Source organism: Alexandromys fortis, unplaced genomic scaffold (genome assembly GCF_014885135.2).
Source record: "Alexandromys fortis isolate MF-2015 unplaced genomic scaffold, M_Fortis_MF-2015_v1.1 scaffold_61, whole genome shotgun sequence".
Classification (NCBI taxonomy): Eukaryota; Metazoa; Chordata; class Mammalia; order Rodentia; family Cricetidae; genus Alexandromys; species Alexandromys fortis.
The window spans coordinates 10,183,162-10,209,676 of record NW_026067962.1 but is presented as its reverse complement, the minus strand read 5'-3'; the positions used below and the strand labels follow the sequence as shown (position 1 = coordinate 10,209,676).

General features: G+C 43.9%; 1 protein-coding gene across 1 annotated transcript; it reads left to right on the top strand.

Annotated features, from left to right (window-relative positions):
• On the top strand, positions 1 to 26,515 carry Twsg1 (twisted gastrulation BMP signaling modulator 1). The gene is made up of 5 exons (XM_050153494.1): positions 1 to 113; positions 2,299 to 2,455; positions 18,399 to 18,498; positions 21,228 to 21,494; positions 24,033 to 26,515. Exons 2-5 carry the CDS (start codon positions 2,336 to 2,338, stop codon positions 24,212 to 24,214), a joined length of 669 nt encoding a protein of 222 aa, XP_050009451.1. The 5' UTR covers positions 1 to 113; positions 2,299 to 2,335; the 3' UTR covers positions 24,215 to 26,515.

Sequence of the window (26,515 nt, the reverse complement as noted above, 5' to 3'; positions counted from 1 at the left end):
GCGGACGGGCAGGCGGGGAGAGGCCGGGGGGCGGGCGGGCCTGTGTGTTGGCGGCGCCGGAGCTCGCGGGAGCGGCTTGGAAGCTGGGCCGCCGGGAGGAGGCCGCGGCCACGGTGAGCACGGGCGGGTGCGCGAGCGAGCGGGAGGGCGGCTCGGAGGCCAGGCCGCGGCACTTGGCGAGGGAGCGGGTGCCGGGAGGCCCGAGCGGCGGGGACAAAGGGCCGCGGTGATCGCCGCCTCCGGGATCCCTGGGTCCGGGCGCCGGTGCTCGACGCCCCTCCCTCCGAGGAACGCCGGGGTCACCTGGCTCCCGGGGGGACGGCGAGCGGACGCTTGGGGAAGCCGGAGATGCCTGTGGGTCCCCGCGGTCGGTGGCTGCGGGGGCGCAGCAGCTGCGGGCAAGTTGCCCACAGACACGACTGGTCGGCGCGGGGAGCGAACGAGAAAATTGGATTACTAACGGTCTCCTGCGGAATGTTTTGTGCCCGCGGTCAGGAGCGCCAGGACTTTCTGTTTCAAAACTTGAGTTTTACAAAGCCCCGAGTGGAGCGCCGTCTCATCATTTTCTGAGCAGCAGGGTCCACCTCTTAACCCTCCTTCCCTATGCTAGAATTGTAGTTTATTGTTTAGAGGGGATTTGTTTTTATTATTTTTTTAAAAATGTATGTGCCTATCTGTGTGTGTATGCACATTTCCGTCCTGGTGCTGCTCGGGGCCAGAAGAGGGCGTTGGATCTCCCGGAGCTGGACTTAGAGGCAGATGTGAGTGATGCCAGATATGAGTGCTGGGAACCGAACTCAGACCCTCTACAAGAGCAGCGAGTAGTCTTAAAACACCATTCTCTCTTATTTTTATCTTTACTTTTAATTTATTTAATTTGGAAGTAAAACTGGCCTGCAATTCATTATCCTCCTGCCATGTTTGCCAAATGCTGGGGCTACAGGCATGTCTGACCAGATCCAGCTAATATTTATTTTCATTGATTTTATTGGGGATTTGTATTTTAGCCTTAAATTATATCTTGTAAGTTTTTATTTTATGACTACTAGTGTGCACAGGTGTTGCACACCTGTGCACCTGTGCCATGGTATGTCAAAGGACAGCTTTGGAGGGCGGCAACAAACTCCATTTGGAGTTTGAGGAATAGAATTGACTAGCAAATGCTTTTACCCACCTAACCGACTTGCCAACCCCAAATTATAACCCTTGTGAAAAATTGTGTTGGTTCCCTCCCCCTTTATTTTCTGTTTGTACTATAATCCCTTAGTAATGGAGGACTCTATGGTACCAACAGAAAGAGTATTTTCACGTTTACCCACAATTCTTAATGCAATTAATAATTTATTGGTATTTGTTATTGGTACATTTATTTGAATGGTTGTGGCTTCCACTCCTCTCTTTCTCTCCCTCTCTCTCTGAAGTATTTTCTGACAAAATGAGATGATCATTAGGGTAATTTTCATTTGCAGTTTTGTTTTGATACTATCATTTTAAAAACTGGAGCAGAAGTTATAGTTTGTGGTAGAAACCTTGCCTCACACACGGTGAGGCCCTAAGTTCTACCTCCAGCAGCACCTATATACACATACACAGAGACTTTAAAATGCATTAAAATAATACAGTATTGATATTCTTGAAGATGTATTTTTGTTATTTTCAATTTTGTGTATGTGTGTGCAGGTGTCCCAGGAGGTCAGAGGCTTCAGCTCCTCTCCCCCTGGAGATGAAGTTCAGGTGATTGTGAGCTGCCCCACACGGGCCCTGGGAACTATGTACTCTTGACTGCTGAGCCGTCCCTCTAGCCCTGAGTTCAGTTCCCAGCACCCACATCTGGCAGGCCACACAGCCTGTTAAGTCCAGCTCCGGGATACAACGCCGTCTTCTGGCCTCCAGCAGCACCAGAACCGAAGTGTGCATGCACACACAGACATGCACATAATGTTTTAATAGTTCTTATATGAATTTAAATATTGGGATTGAATTTGACTAAAGTCTGAAGTTGAGATTTGAGTTGCAGTTGGCAACGCTTGCAGATTGCTGGGCGCTAGCCATGTTCACTGTAATTTTTTATCATGCCAGTGTCGTCGTGGTATTCCAGGTTTCATTAAGGATGGCCACCCAAGCCTGAAGTTTTGAATATTTAATCTTTGAGAATGATCTTCAAAAGATTCCTCAACGTTTTTGACACAAGCAACTAATTCTTGGCTTATGTTGGGATTTTTTTTTCTTCTTGTTTGATTTTGTGACCTACCACTTGCCTTTGAGTTAAGGTTTTTGTGTGTTTGGTTTTGTTTTTAGCTTCCTGACAGTTACTGAGGGGCTTCTTTGAAGAACCATGAAGTCACACTATGTTGTGCTAACCCTAGCCTCCCTGGTGTTCCTGGCGAGCCTCCCTGTGTCACAGAGCTGTAACAAAGCCCTCTGTGCTAGCGATGTGAGCAAGTGCCTCATTCAGGTAGGATAAAAGGTGCTTTTGTTGATATTGAAACATACCGTGGACACGTAGACACTGTGGAATAAATCAAAGCCAGAGTATATAGTCTGAACTTTGGGCCAGGGCCAGAAGTGCTGAACTTTAGATTTTTATCTCTATGGCTCTCTTCCATCCGACGGAGGTTAGGTTTAATAAGTTCGATCTAGAATGTGCTCTTCTGCTGTGTAAGCTGCTGTACGTGTCGAGCACGCTAGTCTCTATAATCTAGCGTGCATGGTGGTGTCTTAATAACTATATTTAGAAAACTTTTAGCCTATCAATTAATAGACAAATTATTACATGTACCGTATTATTTTTTGGTTGCTGTGTAACAGATGATATCAAAACCTAGCAACCTCAGGCAAAAGTGCATCACCTGAAGCTTCTGAGGTCGCGGGTCTGGGAAGCAGTGCGGCGGGGAGGTTCTGGGTCAGGCTTGCTCACAAGGGTGTGGGCTGGGATTATCGGATCTCCTTCCGGGTATTTGGAAATTATCCTTTCCAATTGAAGCCAGGTGATCAATGTAGTTACCTCCCGTTGTCCTGAGGCACAAAGTGACAGTAAGCCACTTTTGGTAAGGTTCGTGTAGCTAGGAAACAGCTGTGGGATTTGGTCTGTTTTTGTCTCCAGCGCCCATGACTTTTTCACTCAGCATACTGGCTACCATTCTCCATGCTGCTGTGATAGTGATGGATTACATGGCTTCTCCTCCCATCCCATCACCAGTCTTTCCTTTGGGGTGCCTGTCTTTTGTAGCTTCCACTGGAGGTGCTGGCTATGGCCTCGGAAATGTAATAGCAATGCACACAGGTTGAATATTCCTTATGTGAAATGTTTACACTCAAAAATGTTTCATATTTGAATTTTTTTTAGATTTTGAAGTTTGTATGTGTGTGTGTGTGTGTGTGTGTGTGTGGTGTATTCAGGTACCTTGGTAATGGGACACAATCTAAAGACAAAATATGTTTATATTTCATGTATTGAGGGTGATCTTGAGCAGTATTTTTAGCGTTTCTGTCAGATGTGGAATTTTCCACTTATGATGTCATGTTAGTGGTCAGTACATTTTAGAGTCTTGAGCCTTTCAGGTTGCACATTAAGGATGAGAGCCACACAGTCTGTATTAGCTTTCCCTGTAGATCGTGAGTCAGCTGACTTTGGCTGTAATTCTCACTTGAAAACACCATCTTAAGTTTTTATAGAGCAAAGGTCGTTTGTGCCTATTCCTGATATTTTCCTCCTTTTAGTTAGTAATTGGAACTTTAGGTATATTAATCTCATACTCTGATAGAATCTTTACTTTACCTTTTAAATCAAAACATTTAACTAGAGAAAATTGTTATTAGGTGACTTTAACTTTTTTATGTCTTCCTTCATGTATGTATGTGTGTATATATGTGTGTGTGTATGTGTGTTGTAGGTGAACATGTGTGTGGTGTATGTATGTGTATGTGTGTTATAAGTACACGTGACTATATATGTGTTGTAGGTGCACGTGTGTGGTGTGTGTATGTGTATTGGAGGTGCACATGTATGTGGTATGTGTATGTGTGTTGTAGGTGCACATGTATGCATTTGTCCTTGTTTGTGTGGAGGTGTAGCATAAATTCTAATTGGTCTTAATAAATAAAATCCAGAGTCAGATATTGGGGTGAAAGCTGAAGGATCAGGGAAGCAGTGCCGTCAGCCACTAAAGAGACCCTTAACCTCTACCGACGCTCAGGCGGAAGGGGTGATCCTGTCCTCAGACTGCACTGAGCTCCTGTCTCCTTCTGCCTTATATTCCTCTCTCCACCCAGTCATGTCACTCCTGTTTCTACATCCCTAGTGCTGGGATTAAAGGCCTGTGATTCCCAAGTGCTGTCCAGCCAGTAATGTCTCTGTTCCCTGGTGCTGGAATTGCAAGCCACCATGCCCTGCTTTAAACATGTATGCTACAAGTGGAACCCAGAGCCTCATGCCTGCTGAGCCATCCCTCAGCCCTCAAGAACTTTTTTACATAGCTATTCCATCAGTATCAATGTAAAAAGATTACCTGGCAGACCCTGAGGAGCCACTCGTGGAAACTGAAGACTAAGAAGGGATCTTAGTCTGTGGTGGGCTAGCCTTACAAGTCATTGTGGAAGGGTTAGCCTAGATAAACAGCATGTCTCTACCTCAAACCTTACCAAAAGTAAATCTCATGTGGATTAAAAGAGTTAACAAGAATCTTCAGTCATAAGGTCTCGGCTTCAGTCATCTGCACATCTGTGCAGTGGCCACGGGTGGCGATGAGTGTTTGTAATCTCAGTGCAAGAGGTGGGGACAGGAAGGTCCTGGGATTCACTGGCAGCCACTCCGTCCTACTGTGAATTCCAGGCCCAGGGAGAGAGACTGTGCTTCAGAAACAAAGGTAGAGGACTTCTGAGGAACAGTCACCAAGGTTAACCCTAACTTCTGTGCAGTGTGTACCTGTGTGTGAATACACACACACACACACACACACACACAGTTCTTTATTTAAAATACTTTATTTAAATTTTTTTCTTTATTAAAGATAGTTTTTTTACTTACATAATATATCCTGATTACAGTCTCTCCTCCCTCTGCTCCTCCCAGTTGCCCCCACCTCCCCTCCCTTCCAGACCCACTCCTTTTCTGTCTCACATTAGAAAACAAACAGGCTTCTAAGGGACAACAACAAGATATGATATAATATAAACAAAAACTAATATGTTGGAATAGAACCAAACAAACAAAAGAAAAAGATCCCAAGAAACAGAGACCTACTTGTTCACACACTCAAGAATTCCATAAAACACTAAACTGGCTTCATCCAACAGCTGATGGAAACAGAGACAGAGACCCACATCGGAGTACTGGATTGAGCTCCCAAGGTGCAGTTGAAGAGTGGAAGGAGTGAGAATATGAGCAAAGAAGTCAAGACCATGAGGGGTTCACCCACTGAGACAGTGTGTCTGAGCTAATGGAAGCTCATCAACTCCAACTGGACTGGGAGTGAACAAGCATGGGATCAAACTAGTCATTCTGAATGTGGTTGACAGTTGGGGTAGCCTGAGGGGCCACTGACAGTAGCATTGGGATTTGTCTCTACTGCATGGACTGGCTTTTTGGGATCCTATTCTCTTTGGATGTATATCATGCTCAGCCTAGATGTAGTAGGGAGGGCCTTGGGCTTCCACAGGGCAGGGTGCCCTGTCCTCTCTTAGGACTGGAGGGAGTGAAGAGGGAGAGGAGAGGGAGCAGGGGAAGGAATGGGAATTTGGATTGGTATTTTTTAAATAATAAAATAATAATAATAGAAGGAAAAAAAACACTAAACTGGAAGCAATAACATATATTCAAAGGCCTGTAAGTAAAAAAGAAAGAATAAAAATATGTAAATAAAATAAAAATATTATAAAAATGAGAGGAGAAAGGTAAAAAGCCCTGTGCCCTGTATAGTTTTATGTCAGCTTGATGCAAGCTAGAGTCATCTGAGAGGAGGGAGCCTCATTGTGAAATTCCCTCCTTAAGACCTGGATGTAGGACACTTCCTTAATTAGTGATTGATGGGGTGCCCACCCCTGGGCTGCTGGTTCTGGTTTCTATAAGAAAGCAGGCTGAGCAAGCACCCCTTCGTGGTCTCTGCTTCAGCTTCTTCCTCCAGGTTCCTACCCTGTTGGAGTTCCTGTCCTGACTTCCTTCAAGGATGAACAGTGATATATGGGAGTGTAAACTAAATAAACCTTTTCCTCCTCAACTTCTTTTGGTTCTGGTGTTTGATCACATCAATAGTGACCCTGACTAAGACACTCGACATGACCTTGGGAGTCAAGGAACTGCCACAGCTGCTGCTGAGAACCTCCTCTGCTGGCATCTGTGCCGGATGGGAAGCCCGTGCCTAATAGCAATCTGTTCCCCACTCAGACTCCCCCAGAGGAAACCAATTTTCTTTTCTTTCTTTTTTTTAAAATTTTTTTCTTTTACTGAAGGTAAGTTCTGATACAGTGTATCCAATTATAGTTTCCCCTGCCTCTACTCTTCCCATTTCCTCCCCATTTTCCATCCCTTTCTGTCCTTTATTAGAAAAGAACAGGCATTGGGTGGTGATGCCTTGCCCCTTTAATCCCAGAGGATCTCTGTGAGTTCAAGGTCAGCCTGATCTACAGAGCGAGTTTCAGGATAGGCTCCAAAACTACAGAAAAATCCTGTCTCAAAAAAAAAAAAAAAAAAAAAAAGAAAAGAAAAGAACAGGCTTCTATGAGATGACAACCAAACATGACAAAAGAAAGTAAAGAGAAAACTATCATTGAAGTTGGACACAGCAACCCAATAGAGGAAAAGGGTCCCAAGAGCAGGCAGAAGGGCTGGTCTCAAAGTTGGGAGTCTCATAAAATTACTAAGCTAATGGGTATCATATACTCAGACCATTACAGACGCCTGTGCTTGCTGCTTCAGTCTCCGAGAGCTCACGTGAGCCATGCTTAGTCGATTCAGTGGGCCTCGTTCTCTTGTTGTTCTCTATCCCCTCTGGCTCTTACCATCTTCCTCCTCTTCCCCAGGATTCCCTGATCTCTAAGGGATTTGATGGAAACCTCCAATTTAGTCCCTTTCCATATAATGTCTGGCTGTGGGTCTCTGCATCTGTTCCCATCTGCAGAGAGGAAATATCTCTGATGATTACTAGACAAGACTTTGATCTATGAGTAGAGCAGAATATCATTAGGAATCATTTTGTTGGTTTATTATTACTATTATTAGATCAGTGGTCTTTCCCTAGGTCTCTGGTTCTTGGTTACCCAAGCAGTGTCAGGTATGAGCTCATGGAGGAGGCCTTAGATCAGATCAGACGTTGTTGGCCACTCCCACAACTTCTTTTCCACAGGTGCCCTAGCCTATTTTGTAGGCAGGATAGATTGTAGGCCAAAGATTTTGTGGCTGGGTTGGTGTCCTACAAAGTAGCCTTTCTGTACCAAAGAGACTAGAATATAAGGATGAGGGCTCCATGTTCAACTTGTCCATGTTCAATGAATTGTGTGGGCATTGTCCTTGGCAAAGGGGGGGGGCCTGATGTCAGTTTGTAGATAGCAACCCTTTTTCTTAGCAACAGCCTGAGATGACCATTTGAGACTCCGTATGCCCCATTACTAGAAGTCTTCCTTAGGGTCATCTTCGTAGATTCTAGGGCATTTCGGTTACACTAGGGGAAACCAAATTTTCTTTTACAAGTGTTTATCAATTGGAGATTGTTTCTGGGTTAGGGATGGCAGGGGGTGGGCATGTGACTTCCCTCCTTCCAGCTCTAGGACCCTGTGTATGCTACCTTAGTCTCTCTGAGTTCATATGTAGAGAGATCTTGTTGATTTAGGGGGCCTTATTTTCTTAGTGTCCTGCATCCCCTCTGACTCTTGTACTCGTCCACCTCCTCTTCCTCAGGTTTCCCTGAGCCCTGAGGAGAGGATTTGATGCAGACCTCCCAGTTCGGACTGAATGCTCTATGGTCTCTCACTCTCTGCATAGTGTCTAGCTGTGGGGCTCTGTTTGTTCCCATCTGCTGCGGAGGGGAAGCTTCTCTGTTGATGGCTGAACAAGGCACTGGTCATATTTGTCTTTCTGTGTCTTAGGTTACCTCTCTCAGGATGATTTTTTTCTAGTTACATCCACTTACCTGTGAATTTCATTTTTTTTACCAGCTGAGGAATAACTCCATTGTATAAATGCACCACATTTTCTTTATCCATTCATCTATTGAAGGACATTTAGGTTGTTTCCAAATTCTGGCTAGTTCTGTGCAGTTCTAAAGAAAGAAAAGAATTATTATGTGTTTGTGTCAAAAAAAAAATTCTTCTTTTTAAAATCAGAATGAAGACCAAAGAGATCACATAGGGGTTTAGGCTGCCAGCCAAGATTGGTGGCCTGAGTTCAGTCCCTGGGTCCCAAATGACGGAAAGAGAGGGCCAGCTTCCAAACGTTAGCCCCTACCTCCACATAACCACACACACATGTATGTAGATACATGTATGCACACAGATAAATGCAAGAAAATATTTTTTAAAAAAGAATCTTCAAATGTTAAATATGAAGTGGAAAATTCCTTGACTCAGTTTTGCTCCTTTCGGTCCCTGTAGAGCCACCTTTGATTTGTGTAACTGTTTCTGTTTACTTCCTTTGGTGACTTTAGCTGTATGACTAAGTAACAAGCTTTTGTTACTATTTCTTTTTCCATTTAATTCCCCACCCCCCCCAGATAGGGTTCCTCTGTAGATAGGTCTCAAACTCACTGAGATCTGTCTGCCTCTGCCTCTTGAGTGCTGGGATTAAAGGCATGCACCACCACCACCCGGCCCATTTTAATTTTTAAACTAGAGTCTTTTATAACCAAGGCTGCCCTCTAACTATCTATGGGATCATGTTACACTACCATTAATGGCTATATTTAATGTCACAGAAAGCAGAGAAATTAGTTTTCCTTGCCTTATGAACTGTGCAGTCAGTATTATACTTTATTGTATTATACTTGAGACAGGATCTCACTATATGCTTCTGGCTCACATGAACTACTCTCTGCCTCCTGAGTGCTGGGATGAAAGGCATATACCACCTGGCCAGCTGTCTTCAGTATTTTGTGTTTTGTATAGCTTAGTAGTGGGCTGCCTCAAATCTGTGTGGAATGAAGTGTTTCCTAGACTGACTTGAATATTGTCACGTTGATACCTGTATCCTGGGAGGTAGCCTAGTATAATAATTAAGAAAAAAATTTGCTTGTGACTCATACCTATTGCCCCAACTCTAGGGGGGCTGAGGCAAAAAGATTGTGAACTGGAGACTATTCTGGGCTACAGAGTGAGATCCTGTCTCAGAAAACAAAGAAATGAATAGGAACATGAGCTCTGTATCTGGGGAGGTGAACTAGTAGATAAAAGTGCTAGGTGAGCAAGCCTGATGACCCAAGTTCAATTCCAGGAACCCCCACATAGAGGTCGGTGTGGCAACCCACATTTGTAACACCCAAACTTTCCTTTTTCTTCCTTCCTTCCTTCCTTCCTTCCTTCCTTCCTTCCTTCCTTCCTTCCTTCCTCCCTCCCTCCCTCCCTCCCTCCCTCCCTCCCTCCCTCCCTCTTTCCCTTCCTCCCTCCCTCCTTTTAAACTCACAGAGACCCGCCTGCCTCTGCCTCCCGAGTGCTGGGATTAAAGGTGTGCATTGCCATGCCTGGCCATACCCAAACTCCTAATGCGGGACAGGAGGCACAGATAAAAGAATCACTTGGAAGCTGGCAGACCAGCTAGCCTGGAATCTACATAATGGCAGAAACAAGAGAGACCTACCTGCTCAGCAAGGTAGAAGGTGAAAACCAATTCCCAAAAGCCATCCTCTGACTTCATGTGTGTGCTGGATACACACATACCCCGCTAGTGCACGTGTGCACATGTACACAATAAATAAAAACATGAACTCTGGCTCCGGACTGTCCACATTTAGTCCCCTTCATCCATTTACTGGATTTGTAATGTTGGGCAAATGAGTAAATCTTTCAGTGCTCTAGTTTCCTGTATATTAAATAGGGATTCCAGTACCTACCTGTGTGACTGGTGTTCGGGTGAAGTGTTTTGAGCAGTACCTGTACTTATGAGTTCTGTCAGTTACCACTAACTATGTTTCTGCTTGCTAGTTGTATCCGAATCCTCCATACTTAGTTTCCAAGTATATTCTAGAGCTGACAGTCAGTAAATGAGGTTCTCCTTTCATGATCATGTTGGCGCTGATTGCGTACTCGAGGGGCACGTTTCCCTTCTCGGGTGACTGTTTTTCAGTATCCTTTCTCAGCAGTCATTAACGCCTTGTGCGGTAGATTATTGATCTGTGTTGCCTCCCCGGTGGAATGTTTGGTTTTGGTGTTTCCAGGCTCAGCTGCTGCTCTGTAGCTGAGGAGCAGCCCGGCACAGACTTAACATTAATGCATTCCTTAGCTGTTCACTGATTCACGGATCCCATGTTTTGTCCTTTAGAAAAAGCATTCCTTCATCTTGTTGTAATGTGTCTTCAGGTCCTCAGATAGGCTGTGCCAAAGTAACGTTCTGGGTCCTATATTCCTGAAAATAGACCTTTTCTGATTGCATGCCTGCATGATGGTTTTTCTGGATATAGAATTTTATGTTTTGAAGTCATTTCCTTGATATCTACTAGGATCCCGCATTGCTGGGAAGAAGTCTGGTGCCAGCGTATTCCTTATTCCCTAGAAGTAACTGTTGGCTATTTTTGAAACTTTTAGTATAGTATCTGTCTTAGTGTTATGTTGCTATGAAGAGACTCCATGACCAAGGCCACTTATAAGAGAAAGCATTTAATTGGGGCCTTGCTTACAGTTCAGAGGGCGAGTCCCTGTCTGTCATGGCTGGGAGCGTGGCAACAGGCAGACTGGAGCAGTAGCTGAGAGCTGTCTCTGACCCACAAGCAGGAAGTAGAGAGCTTTTGAAACTTCAGAGCTCACCCCCAATGACACACCTCCTCCAACAAGTCCACACCTCCTAACCTTTCCTAAATAGTTCACCAACTGGGAACCAAATATTTGAATGTATGAACCTATGGGGACCATTTTTCTTTAACCCACCAGTGTCAGTGCCCTGTATTTAACTATTTAAAATGTAAATAGTTGAGTCTGGGTACTTGGATACCTTGTGAATCTTTTGAAGGGGAATCAATTTTGAGCATGTACATTACCTTGATTGCTGTAGCTCTGTAGTGTAGTCTAACCTGGTTCTTTGTAAGATTTTGTTGTCGATTCTGGATTGCTTGCATTTCCATGTAAATTTTAAGATCACCTTGTTAATTTCTGTGATAAAACTTGCTAGGATATGATTTAACATAGTAGGGCTTTGTGTTTTAAAAATAGTTTTGATCTTTAGGGAAAAAAATGGGTACAGAGTTCCCTTATACTCTGTCCATCTTTATTTTGTTATTTTTCAATATCTCTTTATTCTTTTTCTTGTTGAAACAGACATGCTATTTTACCTAGGCTGGTCTTGAACTTGGAATCCTTCTGCCTATTAAATTTCTGGGATTATAGACTTGCACCACCACACTCAGCAGTTTCTGGCTATTATTATCTTTCATTGCTGTGTTACACTTTTTACTGAGAATGAACTAATATTGATACACTGTGTTATTAACTAAAACCCATTGTTTACATTTTGTCCATACTTTTTCTGTGGCTTTTAACAGATGCACAAATACTGTGCATTTATTCTTCTCATTTTATTTATTTATATTTTATGTGTGAGTACTCTGCATATATACCTGTACACCAGAAGAGGGCATCAGATCCTATTACAGATGGTTGTGAGCCACCATGTGATTGCTGGGAATTGAACTCAGGACATCTGGAAGGGAAGCCGGTGCTCTTAACCCTTGATCCATCTTTCCAGACATCTCTCTTCTGTAGTGAAATTGTTTCACATTTCACTGAAGTTCAGTTTATGATTTTTTTTTTCAAGATAGGGTTTCTCAGTGTAGCTTTGGAGCCTGTCTTGGAACTAGCTCTGCTAGCCTCGAACTCACAGAGATCCGCCTGCCTCAGCCTCCCAAGAACTGGGATTAAAGGAGTGCACCACCACCACCACCTAGCTACAATATTGATTTTTAACTCATGAAATTGAACAAATTATCTTTTATTTAGATTTTCTTGCATTTCTTTGAACTATATTTGTATTTTTAGTATACTTATCGTGCATTTCTTTAAAAATCCTTTTGTGTGTTTAGGTGTTTTACCTGCATGTATGCCGTGACCACATGCATTTCTGGTGGTCACAGAGGTCCAAGGAGGAGTCAGATCCCCTAGGACTGGTGGTACAGATGGCTGTGAGCCACCACATAGGTGCTGGGAACTGAATCCAGGTGTTCTAGAAGAGCAGCCAGTAATCACCGAGCCATCCCTCCAGCCCCTGAGATATTCTTTAAGTAGCTGAGTGTCCTGCATGGTTAAGATGTGCCACTCTTTTCTGTGAGCACGCTGAGCTGCCATTACAGAAGCACTGTTCTGTGGTCTGCAGAGCACAAGACTCGTTGCTGCGTGGGTGATCATAGCTGTCCTCTTCAACTCACTAAGTAGCATGCACAGAAATGATTAACATGAGATACGTTAGAAGGGATCTGATACTTTCTTTTTTGCCTCAGTGAGCACCAGGCACACATGTGGCACATGGACAAACATGCAGGCAAAACACCCATATTCATAAAATAATAAAAATTTGTGATTTTTTTTTAAAAAAAGAAAGACAAAGATATGGTGTAAGGATGAGGTTAAGTGACACAAATGAGACATCTCTAGATGTGTCACCTAGCCACCAAGAGCCACCTATTGTGAAACGCCTGGGTTCAGTCCTCAGCAGTCAGGGGAAAAAACAAAAACAACCCAGGAAATAATGATACAGGGGTTTAAAACAAGCTATTCCTTAAGAAACGTTTCTTCTGTTGGCTTGGTTTGAACAGCATCTGTACTGCTGAGATGATGGGTCGTGAGGATGTTAGGACATTTGCCTCTGTTTAGTCCTCTGTGCCTCCTGAGTAACAAATACAAAATCGTTTCCCTGGAAGGTCGTGGTCGTGTAAATATTTTTACCAGGATGGTTGCAAACAGTCAAGGCAGTGTGCGGTCATCCCAGCCACTCCTGCAAGTCGCTAGGCATAAGGGTGGTCCCTATATAAATGTTTATCTTGTGCTCTGACTGTGAAGAAGTCTTGCTTTAAACATCGAGCAAATGGTTGTCTTGGTGCACACCCTTGCTCGGGTGGGCTGCAGTCACCCTCTCTGAATAGAGGATGTTGTTTTGACTAGATCTTTACTGTTTTGTTGCTTTTCTTTTCTTTTCTTTTTTTTTTTTTTTTGGTTATTCAAGAAAGGATTTCTCTGTGTAGCCCTGGCTGTCCTGGAACTCTCCCTGTAGACCAGGCTGACCTCAAACTCAGAGATTCACCTGCCTCTGCCTCCTGAGTGCTGGAATTAAAGGCATGCACCACCACCACCCGGCTGTTTTGATACTTTTATAAAAAGAAGTTTTAGGTCTGGTAAGATATTTGAGGGGTAAAAACACCTGTCACCAAGCCTGATGACCTGAGTTTAATACCTGGGACACACACACACTTTCTAGATAATAAATAACGCGATTAAGAATAAACTGTAAATAACATTTAAAATTCAGATCAATAAAAGTAAATAAATTAAAATTTGGATCACTCGTATGTCTACCATGGTCTGTTAGCTCCCCATCACTGTGACAGAATACCTCCATAATCAGTTTCCATAGTGTGATGGTTACTCTTCATCGTCAGCTTGCTGGGTTTAGAATCACCTATTAGGAGACTTTGCGCACATTTCCAGAGAGGAAAACAGAAGAGGGGAAATACCCCACACCCTGGGTATTAGCAGCACATTCATCCAGAAGACAGAGTGGGAGGAAAAGGAGAAAGCCGGCATCCATGCCCTTTCCTCTGCTCAGAGGTGTTCTAGTTGCATGTCACTGCTGCCCCAGAGCTGCCATCATGCCAGCCGTACCATGGTGGCCTATGAACCAAAATAAGCCCTGCTTTTTAATCTTCTTAGTTATTGTGTTGCTGTGAAGAGATACCATGACCAAGGCAACTTTGAAAGAAAGCATTAGCTGGGGCCTCATAGTCAGCATGAGCTCATCACAGCAGGAGCATGGTTGCAGGCGGCAGACGTGGTGCCGGAGCAGAGAGAGACACTGGGCCTGGTGTGGGCTTTTGACAGTCCACTTGCAGTGACACACCTCTTCCTAGTCCTTCCCAAATGGTTCCACTAACAGGGACCAAACATTCTGGGCCTGTGGGGGCCACTGTTATTCAAACCACCACACGTCACAGTGAGGAAAATAACCAATCCGCCTGGGTTACAGGTATATATATATGCTCTCCTGTCCTAGCTTCAGTCTGTGTTGCTTGGCCATGATGTTTGGGCCTGTGGTAGCGCAAGCATGAGATTGGAGGAGGCCTAGTCACCTCATTGTCGCAGGGAAGCAAAGAGAAATCGGAGAGTTGAAGTCCCAATAGTCCTTCAAGGACATGACCCCAGTTACCTTACTTTCTCACATTGGCCCCACCCCCGAAAGGTTCCACCACTTCCAACTGGCTCCGTGGGCTGGGAATGAAACTTTCAATATATGGGCCTTTGGAGAGAAGGGGGAGGCACATGTGTGTCTGTATGTCTGCACGCATGTGTGTGTGTGTGTCTGAAGAATGGGAAAAGCTCACTGAGTTGTAAGTAGTTTTAGCTACACAGCCATTTTTAGGATGATGTCAGCATATTTCATGAACACTCAGACTTCTATTGAGAGATCTGTAATGACTATTTTAGAAGTTTACTGGCTCTCTGTTATGTAGCACTTCTCTGCGCTAAATTAGCAGACTACTTCTTAGTGTGAAATTAATTTAGTTGCCGGGCAGTGGTGGCACACCTCTTTAATTCCAGCACTGGGAGGCAGAGGCAGGCAGATCTCTGTGAGTTCGAGGCCAGCCTGGTCTACAGAGCTAGTCAGAATCATGGTGTGACTGTGTACTCAGGGTCATGCCCCATGAGGAAGCACTGTACTTTCTCCAAGACTTTCAGCATGGACAACAGATGATGCCATTAAGTGGCTGAAGCCATGAAAGAATTAAGTGCTGGATTTCAGTGTCTGGTCTGACTCTCAGCTGATAATACCCCCTGTACAAACAATGGTTAAGCTTGGGCAAGCGCCTGTGATTGAGTTTAGTTGTCAGAGTAAAAGGTGCCTCTGCTTAAACGGCTTGAAGTCTTTCATCTGAGGATTGGTTGATTTTTCTCCAAGAAAGACTAATAACTAGTTATTAAAATGCTGGACAGAAACAGTGTTATTTTTCTCATTCCAACCTGTATGAAGCAGTAATGTCTAACTCAAACCAGAGTCAAATCCTAGCCACTTGCTAATTGAATGTTATGTGCATTTTATACCTTCATTTGAAGAATGAGAATAATCTGCCCCATTGCAGCTTCATGCGGCAGGAGGTAGTGCACACACAGCTCCTGGAGTGGCGCCTGTGTTTAGACAGAACCGACGTAAGAACTCTGGGGAATGTGGCCACAGAAAACAGTTGGAAGCTTTGAGTCACTTTCTTTTTTGGACTTCTGTGAATGTTGTGTTTGGTTTAGTCACATGTTCCATTTGACTCAAGTTTATTCATAGTGAGGTTGGTAAAATATATAAATAGCCCAGTTGGAAGAAAATCCCACATTTTAACTCTACATTTTTTCTGTTTAAAAAGTGGAGAATTTTCAAATACACTTATGTTTTTAAAAGTGGACTAATGAAGTTTCGAAAACGGTAATAAAGAACAAGACCATGTGGTTCACATCTGCAATCCTGTCGCTCAGGGCAGCCTCACACAGTAACCCCTCGCCCAGATAGCAACCAAGGACAGTAAACTAAGGATGCTGACAGGGTGCAGAGAGAGTAAGAGGAGAGTGAAGGCTGTTTTCTGAGTTTGACCACAGAGCCGAACTGCCGTGCAAGATATTCACAGGTGTTGATAATAGAGCATTGCTTATTGTTTATATCAGAATATTATATTGCCACTGTTTTATTAGACATGCATTGGAAGATTGGGGAGGTAGATCAGAGAGTTAAGCCCTTACCCTGTAAGCATGAGAGCTGGTGTTCGGATCTCTTGGTGGGTGTGGTGTCTTGCCCGAAGTCCCAGGGTGTGGGAAATGGAGGCAGAAGCAAGCTGACTGGTCAGATGAGCCAAGACCAAGAGCTGTGGCCCAGCAATAGATTCTGCCTCAGTATATAGGATGGAGAGCAATTAGGGAAAACACTTGAAGTCACCGTTAGGCCTCCACATGCGTGCACACACGTCCATGCCAAAATTTCTCTAGTGGAAGTCATTGATTTAGCATAGTATATGCAAATTTGTGTAATGTAAGCTACCATTTATAAGCTGTGTGAAAGACATGATATAGTTTTTAATGTTTATTTTATGTGTATATGTGTGTTTGCCCAAGTGTGTATCTGTGCACCATGTGAGGGCAGGAGCCCGCACAGGTCAGAAGAGGCATCATGTCCCTGGGACTAGAGTTACAGGTGGTTATGAACCACCATGCTGTTGCTAGGGATTGAACCCACGTTCTCTGCAAGAACAATGAATATGAATATATATATGAATTTGAAAGAAACTTTATGTCTTTGGCCAAGGACAGCTTTTGTAAAAGTAAAAACCAAGGAATCAGCATTAGTTGGATGGTCTTTAAGTACTTACATATGTGTGAATGTATGTATGTATGTTCAGAAAGTGCACTCTTGCTCCAAAGACAGGACACGAGTTTTATGGGGGAACGAGTTACAAAGCTTTATAACTCCCGTTTTCCTGGGCTTCCAGGGAGCTTGCTTTCACAGCATTCTGTTTCCATGTTGCATTAGGTTTCTGTGTTGGTTCCACTGTTATCTTTCTGAGGCATGAGGACAGCTTGCTAAGCTTCACAGGCTAAGCATGCACTCTACCACAGAGCTATACGTCACGCTTTCAGGCCTTGCCATGCCTCCTAATGTCTGCATAGCAGAACTACAGCCTCAGGATACAGAATTCGACAGAGTCCACACGATACAAGTTTGTATGTGTTAGCTCATCAAGCATAGGTCAGCTAAGTGAGTTAGTCAGAAACCCTCTTGATTGCAGAGGAGTCTTGGTCCATGAAATCCCCTAAGTGGATTCAAGGCTTGTCCCTGGGTTGAGTCCATAGTCTTTTTTATCAGGATGACAGGCTTGCCTCTTGGCTTCTATGTCCCTTTATTAGGAGGCCATGGCTGGGGCTCTTCTGTCTCTCATGCGCTTCAGCTGTCCTCTCGTTCCCTTCATTCTGATGCTCTCTCAGCATTTGTGTGATGGACTCCATTCTCCTTATCCTGATTGTCCTCATTCACTGCTCATGCTAGCTGCTGCTAGTCCACGCCCAGCCCAGATGGATTCAGTTTAAAGCTTCTTTCCCATAATTGGAGAGATCATGAAGTTACAGTCCAAAGAGGGAAGATATTTGTTACAATCTTTATAAATAATCTTCCACAATTAGCACACTGTTTCAGTGTATCAATAAAAATAAAACTAGAAGTGATGTGGATGGAAGATGGATGCCGCAGCTTTATTGGCTTGGCAGGCCTTCTGCTACTGGGCTGTACCTTCACTCACAGCTTTATTGGCTCAGCAGGCCTTCCGCTACTGGGCTGTACCTTCACTCACAGCTTTATTGGCTCGGCAGGCCTTCCGCTACTGGGCTGTACCTTTACTCACATAGTATTGGGGGTTTGCAGTGTTGGGGATTGGACCAGGGCCTTGATCATATTAGGCAAGTGCTTTCATTACTAAGCAACATCACTGGCTCTTGCTATTTGATGCGTTCTTATTTGTTCAAGACCAGGTCTTGCTATGTAGCCCAGGCTGGTCTTGAAATTGCAATCCAATTAGCTCAGCCTCTGGAGGACTGGAACCATATAGGTTTGTACCACCGCACCAGACTCTACACTAACGATTGTAAAGCATTTTGGTGTTTTGTTTTTTTTAATGTGTGTGGGGGGGGGCATGTCTGTATACCATGATTGCACATGGATATACCTGTGTGTCTCTGTGTCTGGTACTTGTGGAAGCCAGATTCCAAAGTAACAAATTTAAAAGGATATTGGTGGGTTTTTTTCTTTGAAAAAGAAATTTATGTGTATGGGTGTTTTACCTGTTTATATATTATATTATATGTCTTAGCGTTTCTATTACTGTAAGGAGACAGACACCAAGATGACAATAACTTTTTGTTGTTGAATAAAAAGTACATCAGGAATAAATTTTTATAAATGAAAATACTGTGGGTTATTCTTTTGCTCGGAGAGTTATTTCTCTCTAATCATTTGGAATCTGTCTTATTTCTAGGAGCTCTGCCAGTGCCGGCCGGGAGAAGGAAGCTGCCCGTGCTGTAAGGAGTGCATGCTGTGCCTTGGGGCGCTGTGGGATGAGTGCTGCGACTGTGTGGGTGAGCCTCTGTGCGCTGCGCTCCCGACTTCAATATAAGTCTGTCCCAGTCAGGGTCATCCAGCTATGCTGGGACACCATGGCCAGAGCAGCTTAGGATTCTGGAGGCAGGAGCTGGTGCAGAGGCCATGGAGGGGAGCTGCTTACTGACTTGCCCCCCATGACTTGCTCAGCCTACTTTCTTACAGAACCCAGGACCACCAGCCCAGGGTGATAACACCGGCAATGATCTGGGTCCTCCTCCCTGTCTGTCACCAGTCTTGCCTACAGCCTCATCTTTTGTTTTTGGTGGTTTTTTTGTTTGGTTGGTTGGTTGGTTTGGTTTGGTTTTCTCAGACTGTGCATCCTCATCTTATTGAGGCGTCTTCTCCATTGAGACTCCCTCCTCGCTGATGAATCGAGCTTGTATCAAATTCACATAAAACTAGCCAGCACAAAGTGTACCATACATGTAAATAAACACTGCATAAGGTAAATATATAGAGAATTATTGTATATTACTTGCATATAATTATGTAAAAATAGTTTAAATAAAAGATTAAGAAGTGTAGGAGTGAGGAATCAATGAAGAATACTTTTAGTTTTTAATCTTTTTATTTATTTTTATTATATGGTATTTTGCCTATATATTTGGCTGTGAATGATCAAAATAAGAAGAGAAAAGGGAAAGAAGGGACTCTCTGTGACAGAGCACATGTGTAACATGTATGAGACCCTGCTGAGATCACACCACCCACTGCCAAAGGAGAGAGACAGAGACAGAGAGAGGTTACACCACCTGCTACCAAAGGAGAGAGTGGAGAGAGAGATTAATAATTCACGAGTGTGATGATACCTACAGCTTGGAAGGCTGAGGTTGGAATCTGTGGCTTCACAAGTTTGAAACCAGTGTAGGGAGAGAGGGAGGGGAGGACAAAGAAGGAAGGGATGGTGAAAAAGGCCAGGTGGTGGTGACGCACACCTTTAATCCCAGCACTCAGGAGGCAGAGACAAGAAGCAGATCTCTGTTAATTCAAGGCCAGCCTGGTCTATAGTGAGTTCCAGGACATTCTCCAAAACTACAGACTACAGAGAAACCCTGTCTCATAAAACAAAAACAAACAAAAAAAAAAAAGGAAGACAGGGAGGGGTGGAGGAAAGCAGGCAAGTGCATGTCCAAGGAATAAGTCCACACTGCCAACTCATAAGTCCAACTCATCAGTATTGCTGGATCGGTGACCCCGGTTTTGTGAACATGTAAGATAGAACAAAGTTTCCTTGTGATGTTTTCATACATGTATGTAATACATTTTTATCATACGTAGCACCTCTGACGTCATCTCTTGTTCTCCACTCCTACTGCTCCTCTCCTGGCATAGTCCCTTTTGTGCCTTTGTCCTTTTTAGACAAGATCTCACTGTGGAGACCAGCATGATCTGGGCTCACAGTGTAGACCAGCATGATCTGGGGCTCACAGTGTAGACCAGCATGATCTGGGGCTCACAGTGTAGACCAGCATGATCTGGGCTCACAGTGTAGACCAGCATGATCTGGGGCTCACAGTGTAGACCAGCATGATCTGGGGCTCACTGTGGAGACCAGCATGATCTGGGGCTCACTGTGGAGACCAGCATGATCTGGGCTCACTGTGTACCAGGTCATCTTGGAATTCAGAGATCCATCTGCCTCTGCCTCTGCCGGGATCAAAGGTGTACACCACCACTCCCAACCTTTATGGTTTTAAAAAAGAAAATTTACATTTTCATTTGAAAGAGATGAAAAAGATACATCACACACCATTCTTTAAAAGGTGTAATAGAGGCCAATGAAACAAGACAGGGCATACGAGAGAAGAACGTGGATTGAAGAAAAGTAGCGCCAACTGAGAGTTCAGTTCAGTGCCATTGACAAACCCCCATGCCGGTAACCTTGGAGACAGCAGGCTGAGGCCAAGAGGAAGGAGAAACTGGGCCTTCAGACTTTCAGATATGTGTTTGAGAAACATAATATTTTCTCAAAAAAAAAAAAAAGTTGATGCTTTGTTCTGTGTCCAACAATCCTAAGCTTAGTACCATAGAGGTACTTGTGTATCAGGCTACTAAAGCACTCTACAGATGTGAGACCAGCTTAGATGTCTGCGCAGATCAGGGGACAAAGAAGTTGCAGTACCTGTATACAGTGGGCGTGAAATCCCTTTAGCAGCCATAAACTGCTCTAGTTTATCCTTGTCCTAGGTGATTTCATTTTTCTTCACTTTAAAGGTGAGTTTGCTTGACTTCACAGGCTTGACTCTCATGACTTGAAATGCATCATTCCAACTGACTGGCATGTGCTGTAATCCCAGCACGTGGGAGACTGAGACAGGAGGATGGCCAAAAACATGAGGCCAACTTGGGCTATATGGCGAGTTCAAGGCAAGCCTGCACTTTATAGAAACCCTGTCTCAGAACACACACACAAACACACACACACACAATGTGCATGTACATTCCTGGCTCACTGTATTTATACTACCAAAGTCCTGGAATCACACTCCAGAGTCCTGTGAGTGGAGGGTAGTAACCTTGGTTTTCTCAATGGGTGGCTCTCATTACTTTTTGTCATTTCAGGGGAAAAGTCTGGGGAACATGTATTCGTAATGCTAGAAATCACGGTGTTAGCACACAGATCCTTGATTCCAGGGAATTAGCAGAACCCCAAAACGTTACAACCAGTGAGGAAAGTAAACTTCCGTTCCCTTTGTCTCCCCAGGCATGTGTAACCCTCGGAATTACAGCGACACACCTCCCACCTCAAAGAGCACAGTGGAGGAGCTGCATGAGCCCATCCCCTCCCTGTTCAGGGCGCTCACGGAGGGGGACACCCAACTGAACTGGAACATCGTCTCCTTCCCTGTGGCAGAGGAGCTCTCACACCATGAAAATTTAGTGTCCTTTTTAGAAACTGTGAACCAGCCGCACCACCAAAATGTGTCTGTTCCCAGCAACAATGTTCACGCTCCTTATCCCAACGACAAAGGTATCTATTCCACCCTGTGGTCTGCCCTGCAGTCCGTGACAAATACTTCAGGTTATCTTTTGGAGCATCTTTTAAGTTTGAATTTGTGTAGTCTTAAATAAATGGCAAATGCGGAGACACATCAGCATGGAGGCTGTGTCGGAAAATGAGTAACTTCCTAGTTCTGCGTTTATTTGAATGAGATATTAAGTGTTCTTTAGTCCATGGCGTCTGTGCTTGGTGTCAGGTGACTCGAGCTTCCTTGCAAGTTAGGTGTTTGCAAATGATGCATTGGCGCTACAAATGATGCCGAGGTCATCAGCTACTTTATTTTTGTTTTGTTATTATGTGTGTATGTGTTTCTGAGTGTGGGCACACACACCATCGCACTTGTGGGTTCTGGGATGAAATCAGACTGGGCTTATACAGAACGGGTTTTTCCTTCTTTCTGCCTGTCAGTTAAAATTCTATGGACAGATTGGTATCGCGGACATCTCATTTACAGGTATAAACTGTCCCACCCTGTTCTCTGCGGGGATGTGATTATGGTTCATCATCTGAGAATCTTAGCAAAGAACATTTACTAGTGAGAATAGATCATATTATAATTATGGAGTATAAAGAGCTTATAGCTATAATAAAGTCTTAATGTTTTCAGTACAGTTTATAGCAGAAGAATAAGGCATTTGTGAAATACAATTGATGTGGCTTTTGTTTTAGTTTTTTGTGCCAGGGTCTGAGATGTAGACCAGGCTGGCCTTGACCCTGTGGCAGTCCTCTCTGGGACTACAGCTGTGAGTACCACACCTGGCTTGCAGCTGAATCTTAAAGCATTAAATGAAGTGCAGACACTGTCATGTGAACTCTGTTTCTAACTAGTCTCTTTATTATGCCTTCCACTGTAATCTGACCAATATAAAATGGGACTTTGCATGTTAACAATAAAAGCTAAACAGTTTTGTTAAATGACAGTATGAATTCTTACCTCCTTTCAGGTTAGATTGCTTTGTAAATCAAATGTTAGGCTTTGGGAAAGGTTGGAAATGCGTAGAACTTGATGCTTTGCTATTTTCTCATATTGAAATAGAATGACTGTCATAGATATGTATTATTCATTAGTTCTGCTCAGTCATGTCTTAGATTCATGACAGTGTTACACAGAAGCCAGCTTCTGGAAACTTGGTGCCTCTTCTTCCTCCTGGTAGTTACAGACCCTCAATTTTACAGACCCTTGCAGTTTGGTTTGAACTGATAGGTTTACTTTTTACCTAGCTCTTTGGACTCTTGAGTCTGCAATGGCTAGCCCATGGTAGGAGCTTAGTAAATATACATTGGATAAAGTTAGATGAGATGAATTTAATAGAGCCTAGTCAGTAGGTGATTTGAGTGTCACAAATGACTTGCTCACTGTCAGTCCTTCTGCTCGACTGTTTCGGTGCCTCACCACTTCCCAGCTTTCTTCATTGCTAGTAAACAAGAATTGTTTATTATAATTGTGCATATATGATAAGGGGCACACACTGTGTGAGGCTCTGTGGGGTGGCTCTAGGGATCAAACAAAGCTTGCATGGCAAGTACTTTACCCACTATTTTTTTCTTTGACACAGTTTATATGTATATTTAAATTCACTGTGTAGCCCAGGTTAGCCTTGAACTCATGATCCTTTCACCCCAGCTCCCAAGTATTGGGATAGCATGTATGTGCCACTGCTCCTGGGCCTTCGCTCTGTTCCCATGGATACTCCAAGGCTTTTGTCCTTCAAGGCCTGGAAGCTTTGCTTTTTATTCCCCTTAACACAAGCCCAGTGTTTTCTACTAGGCCTTCTCTCTAATCGTTAGAGGTCTTAAAAAGATAACTTAGTGCCAGCCAGACAAGGTGGCACATGCATGTGATCCCAGGAGCAGATGGCTAACGCAGGAGCAAGTTTCTTGAGCAGCCATGGCTGCATAAGCAAGAGACCCTGTCTCTAAAACAGCAACAGCCTGCTCTTCCCACCTCAGGGGAAACCAAAACCCTTAACCTCTGATCGTACACTCTCCCTTAATGCTCTGTGAATGGTTTTTATTGTCTTTGCTTTGTTTTGTGTTGTGTTAGATCTTAGCCAAGAAGCCACATGGGATTAACCACTTGTAGAGTTAAAAACTGTCCATTCTGTGGGAGCGCAGAGTAGGCAATCTTGTTAGTGACATCTGCTTGCGAGTGTGTATTGATCACTTTGCGCTGTTTGGATTGCTTGCTTCAGTACAAATTCCCAGTATGACCTTAGGACAATATTTTTCAATCTTGTCTGGACTAGAGAAGTATGTCTTTGGAGAAACATCAGTTTAGGAAGCTGCGTTGTTGCTTCGAAGATGGTTGTTGGCCAGATATTCTAACCTTCGAGTCTTTGCCTTCTGTGTCTGAAGATCTGTCAACGCAGTTAGCAAATGAAGGTCTTTTTCCCCTCATTTTGTCATGTGCTGATCAGCAATAAGAACCAAGCGAACAGCTGTAGTGTTATTTAACTGAGTGGCAGGATCTTCTTGCTTGTGCTGAGGTCTGCATTTTCTTCCTTTCAGAGCACATGTGCACTGTGGTTTACTTTGATGACTGCATGTCCATACATCAGTGTAAAATATCCTGCGAGTCCATGGGAGCGTCCAAATACCGCTGGTTTCATAACGCCTGCTGTGAGTGCATCGGTCCAGAGTGTATCGACTACGGCAGTAAGACAGTCAAGTGTATGAACTGCATGTTCTAAAGAAGGGAAAGGAACGCAATCCAAAGCAGCTTAGTTTCTAGGAGGACATGAAAATTACTCAGTAAGTCATGAAGTGTGCAAAGTCTTGAGTCAGGTATGCTAAGAACATACTAAATTATGTTGTTATAACTGTACCTTTTCTGTTTGTTGCCTATTAGTGTATGTCTTTTCCATGGGAACAGTAGAACTCTAGTCCTATGAGAATGGGGTACAGAGGAGTTGTGGAAGAGCTGTAGTTCTGACAGAAGGTCTGGTGCCTTTGGTTACCAGGAGCTGTGGCTTTCAACTACCAGCCTCAAGTCCATCAGGTCTCTGTCCTTACACCTTTCCTAACCGTGCCTTGGATTGCTTATCTGTTTTATATAAAGAGAGTAAATATTGCAGCTCACATTCAAGCCACTGTAAAAGCTTAATGGTTATCTTACATGGTTTTAGAAAGTAAATATTTACTATATTTTACAGCAGAAAACTTTTCCCTAGGGCCAGTGAGCTGACTCGGTGGGTAAAAGTGTTTGCTGCCATGCCTGATGACCTGAGCTTGATCCCTAGCACCAGAGCCCATACAGTGGAGGAGAGAACCAACAGACCTCCATACATGCACAATAACATGCATGCATATGCACACAGGCACACACACACTAAGTAAATGTTTAAGAGAACTTTAAACCTCTCACGTGGTGAGATCTGTCCTACAGCACTCATGCCGACGGTGACTTAGCCGTGGTCTTGCACTCCCCCACCCACAGTGCTGATGTATAGGCAGTTGAATCATCTCTACCAAGAATTGCGGCACACCCTTGAAACTCCACTAAACGCACTGTGAGGATCTGGGTGCAGAAGAAGCCAGAGAAAGAGCAGCCAGGCTGTATGTAGGTCATGTGATGCCACATCAGGCACCAGGAAGCAGCTGTCCTTTACCAGCTGCACAGCAGAGGTGAGAGTGAGGTGCACCAGGAGAAGGGTCAGGCTCGGCACCAGCAAACCAGCCAGCTTCTCCAGCACACAGACCGCAGGCTCGGCACCAGCAAACCAGCCAGCTTCTCCAGCACACAGACCGCAGGCTCGGCACCAGCAAACCAGCCAGCTTCTCCAGCACACAGACCGCAGGCTCGGCACCAGCAAACCAGCCAGCTTCTCCAGCACATAAGCATAGGCTCGGCACCAGCAAACCAGCCAGCTTCTCCAGCACACAGACTGCGGGCTCGGCACCAGCAAACCAGCCAGCTTCTCCAGCACGTGGGGTTGCAGAGGGTTGAAGAGGAATTTACAGACGTGAACAGAGAAGGGCGAGATTGTTGGGAACTCTTAGGATCTACCTTAAGACCATTTATAGTCGCTGTTTTTGTTACTTTGTAATGTCTATATTTGTTTCTGGATATCTGAATCTAACATTCTTATTAAATAAGCATCATATTTTGGAAGCTGTATTTCTAAAAGTGGAGAGGCAAATCTGTTTAATATGTTTACTCCTACTTATTACAGAATTATCTAATTAGCTTCTTATGTAGTGTTTCTAGAGACAAGTTGAAATACTACATACTCTTCATAGAAATAAAATCCTCACTTTCAAGCATGATTCTAAAACAAATATTTAAAATACACAGGCTCGTTTTAATGAAATTGCTATTTTTTGCTAGTGCAGATCTGAATTAAAAGTAACTTTTTAGGAATAATCTTTATATGTCTATATATTTTAGTACATAAAATAGAAAATGCTCTTAAACACATTTTGCATTCTTATTTGAATAGTAGTTAACTACAAGATTGTGATATTACATAAGGCTCCCCACTATAAAACCTGTTCTTTCCCATGGCTGAAGAGCACTGCAGGTCCGCAGCCTTCTAACGACACGCGTCCTCTCACTCTCATGGCAGTGCCTCTGTTTCAGCCTTGGGAACGGCTTAGCTCCTTTCATAGCTCCCACACTGCCGGGGTTTTCTTGACAGAAGGAGGGGCTTTGAAGGACTGCAGCTTGTGCTCCATCTTGTCTTCCTAATTGTCGAGAAAGTCATGCCTATGAATGGGAATGCTCTGATGGCTGCAGGCAGTTTGCCTTCAAGTTTCCTTTTTTGGTTTGTTTGTTGTTTTTGTTTTGTTTTGAAACAGGGTCTCTATGAAGCCCTGGCTGGCCTCGAACTTGCTACAGACCAGGCTGACTGTCCTCATGCTTTCTTATGGTGGCCACAAGCATTGTTAACGTATATCATTACCTTTTTAAAAATCTTTTCATTATCAAATTTTAAAATGTCGTATGTCTTTTTTACCCCATACATTTCTCTGTGGACAGTTTCTTAAACCAA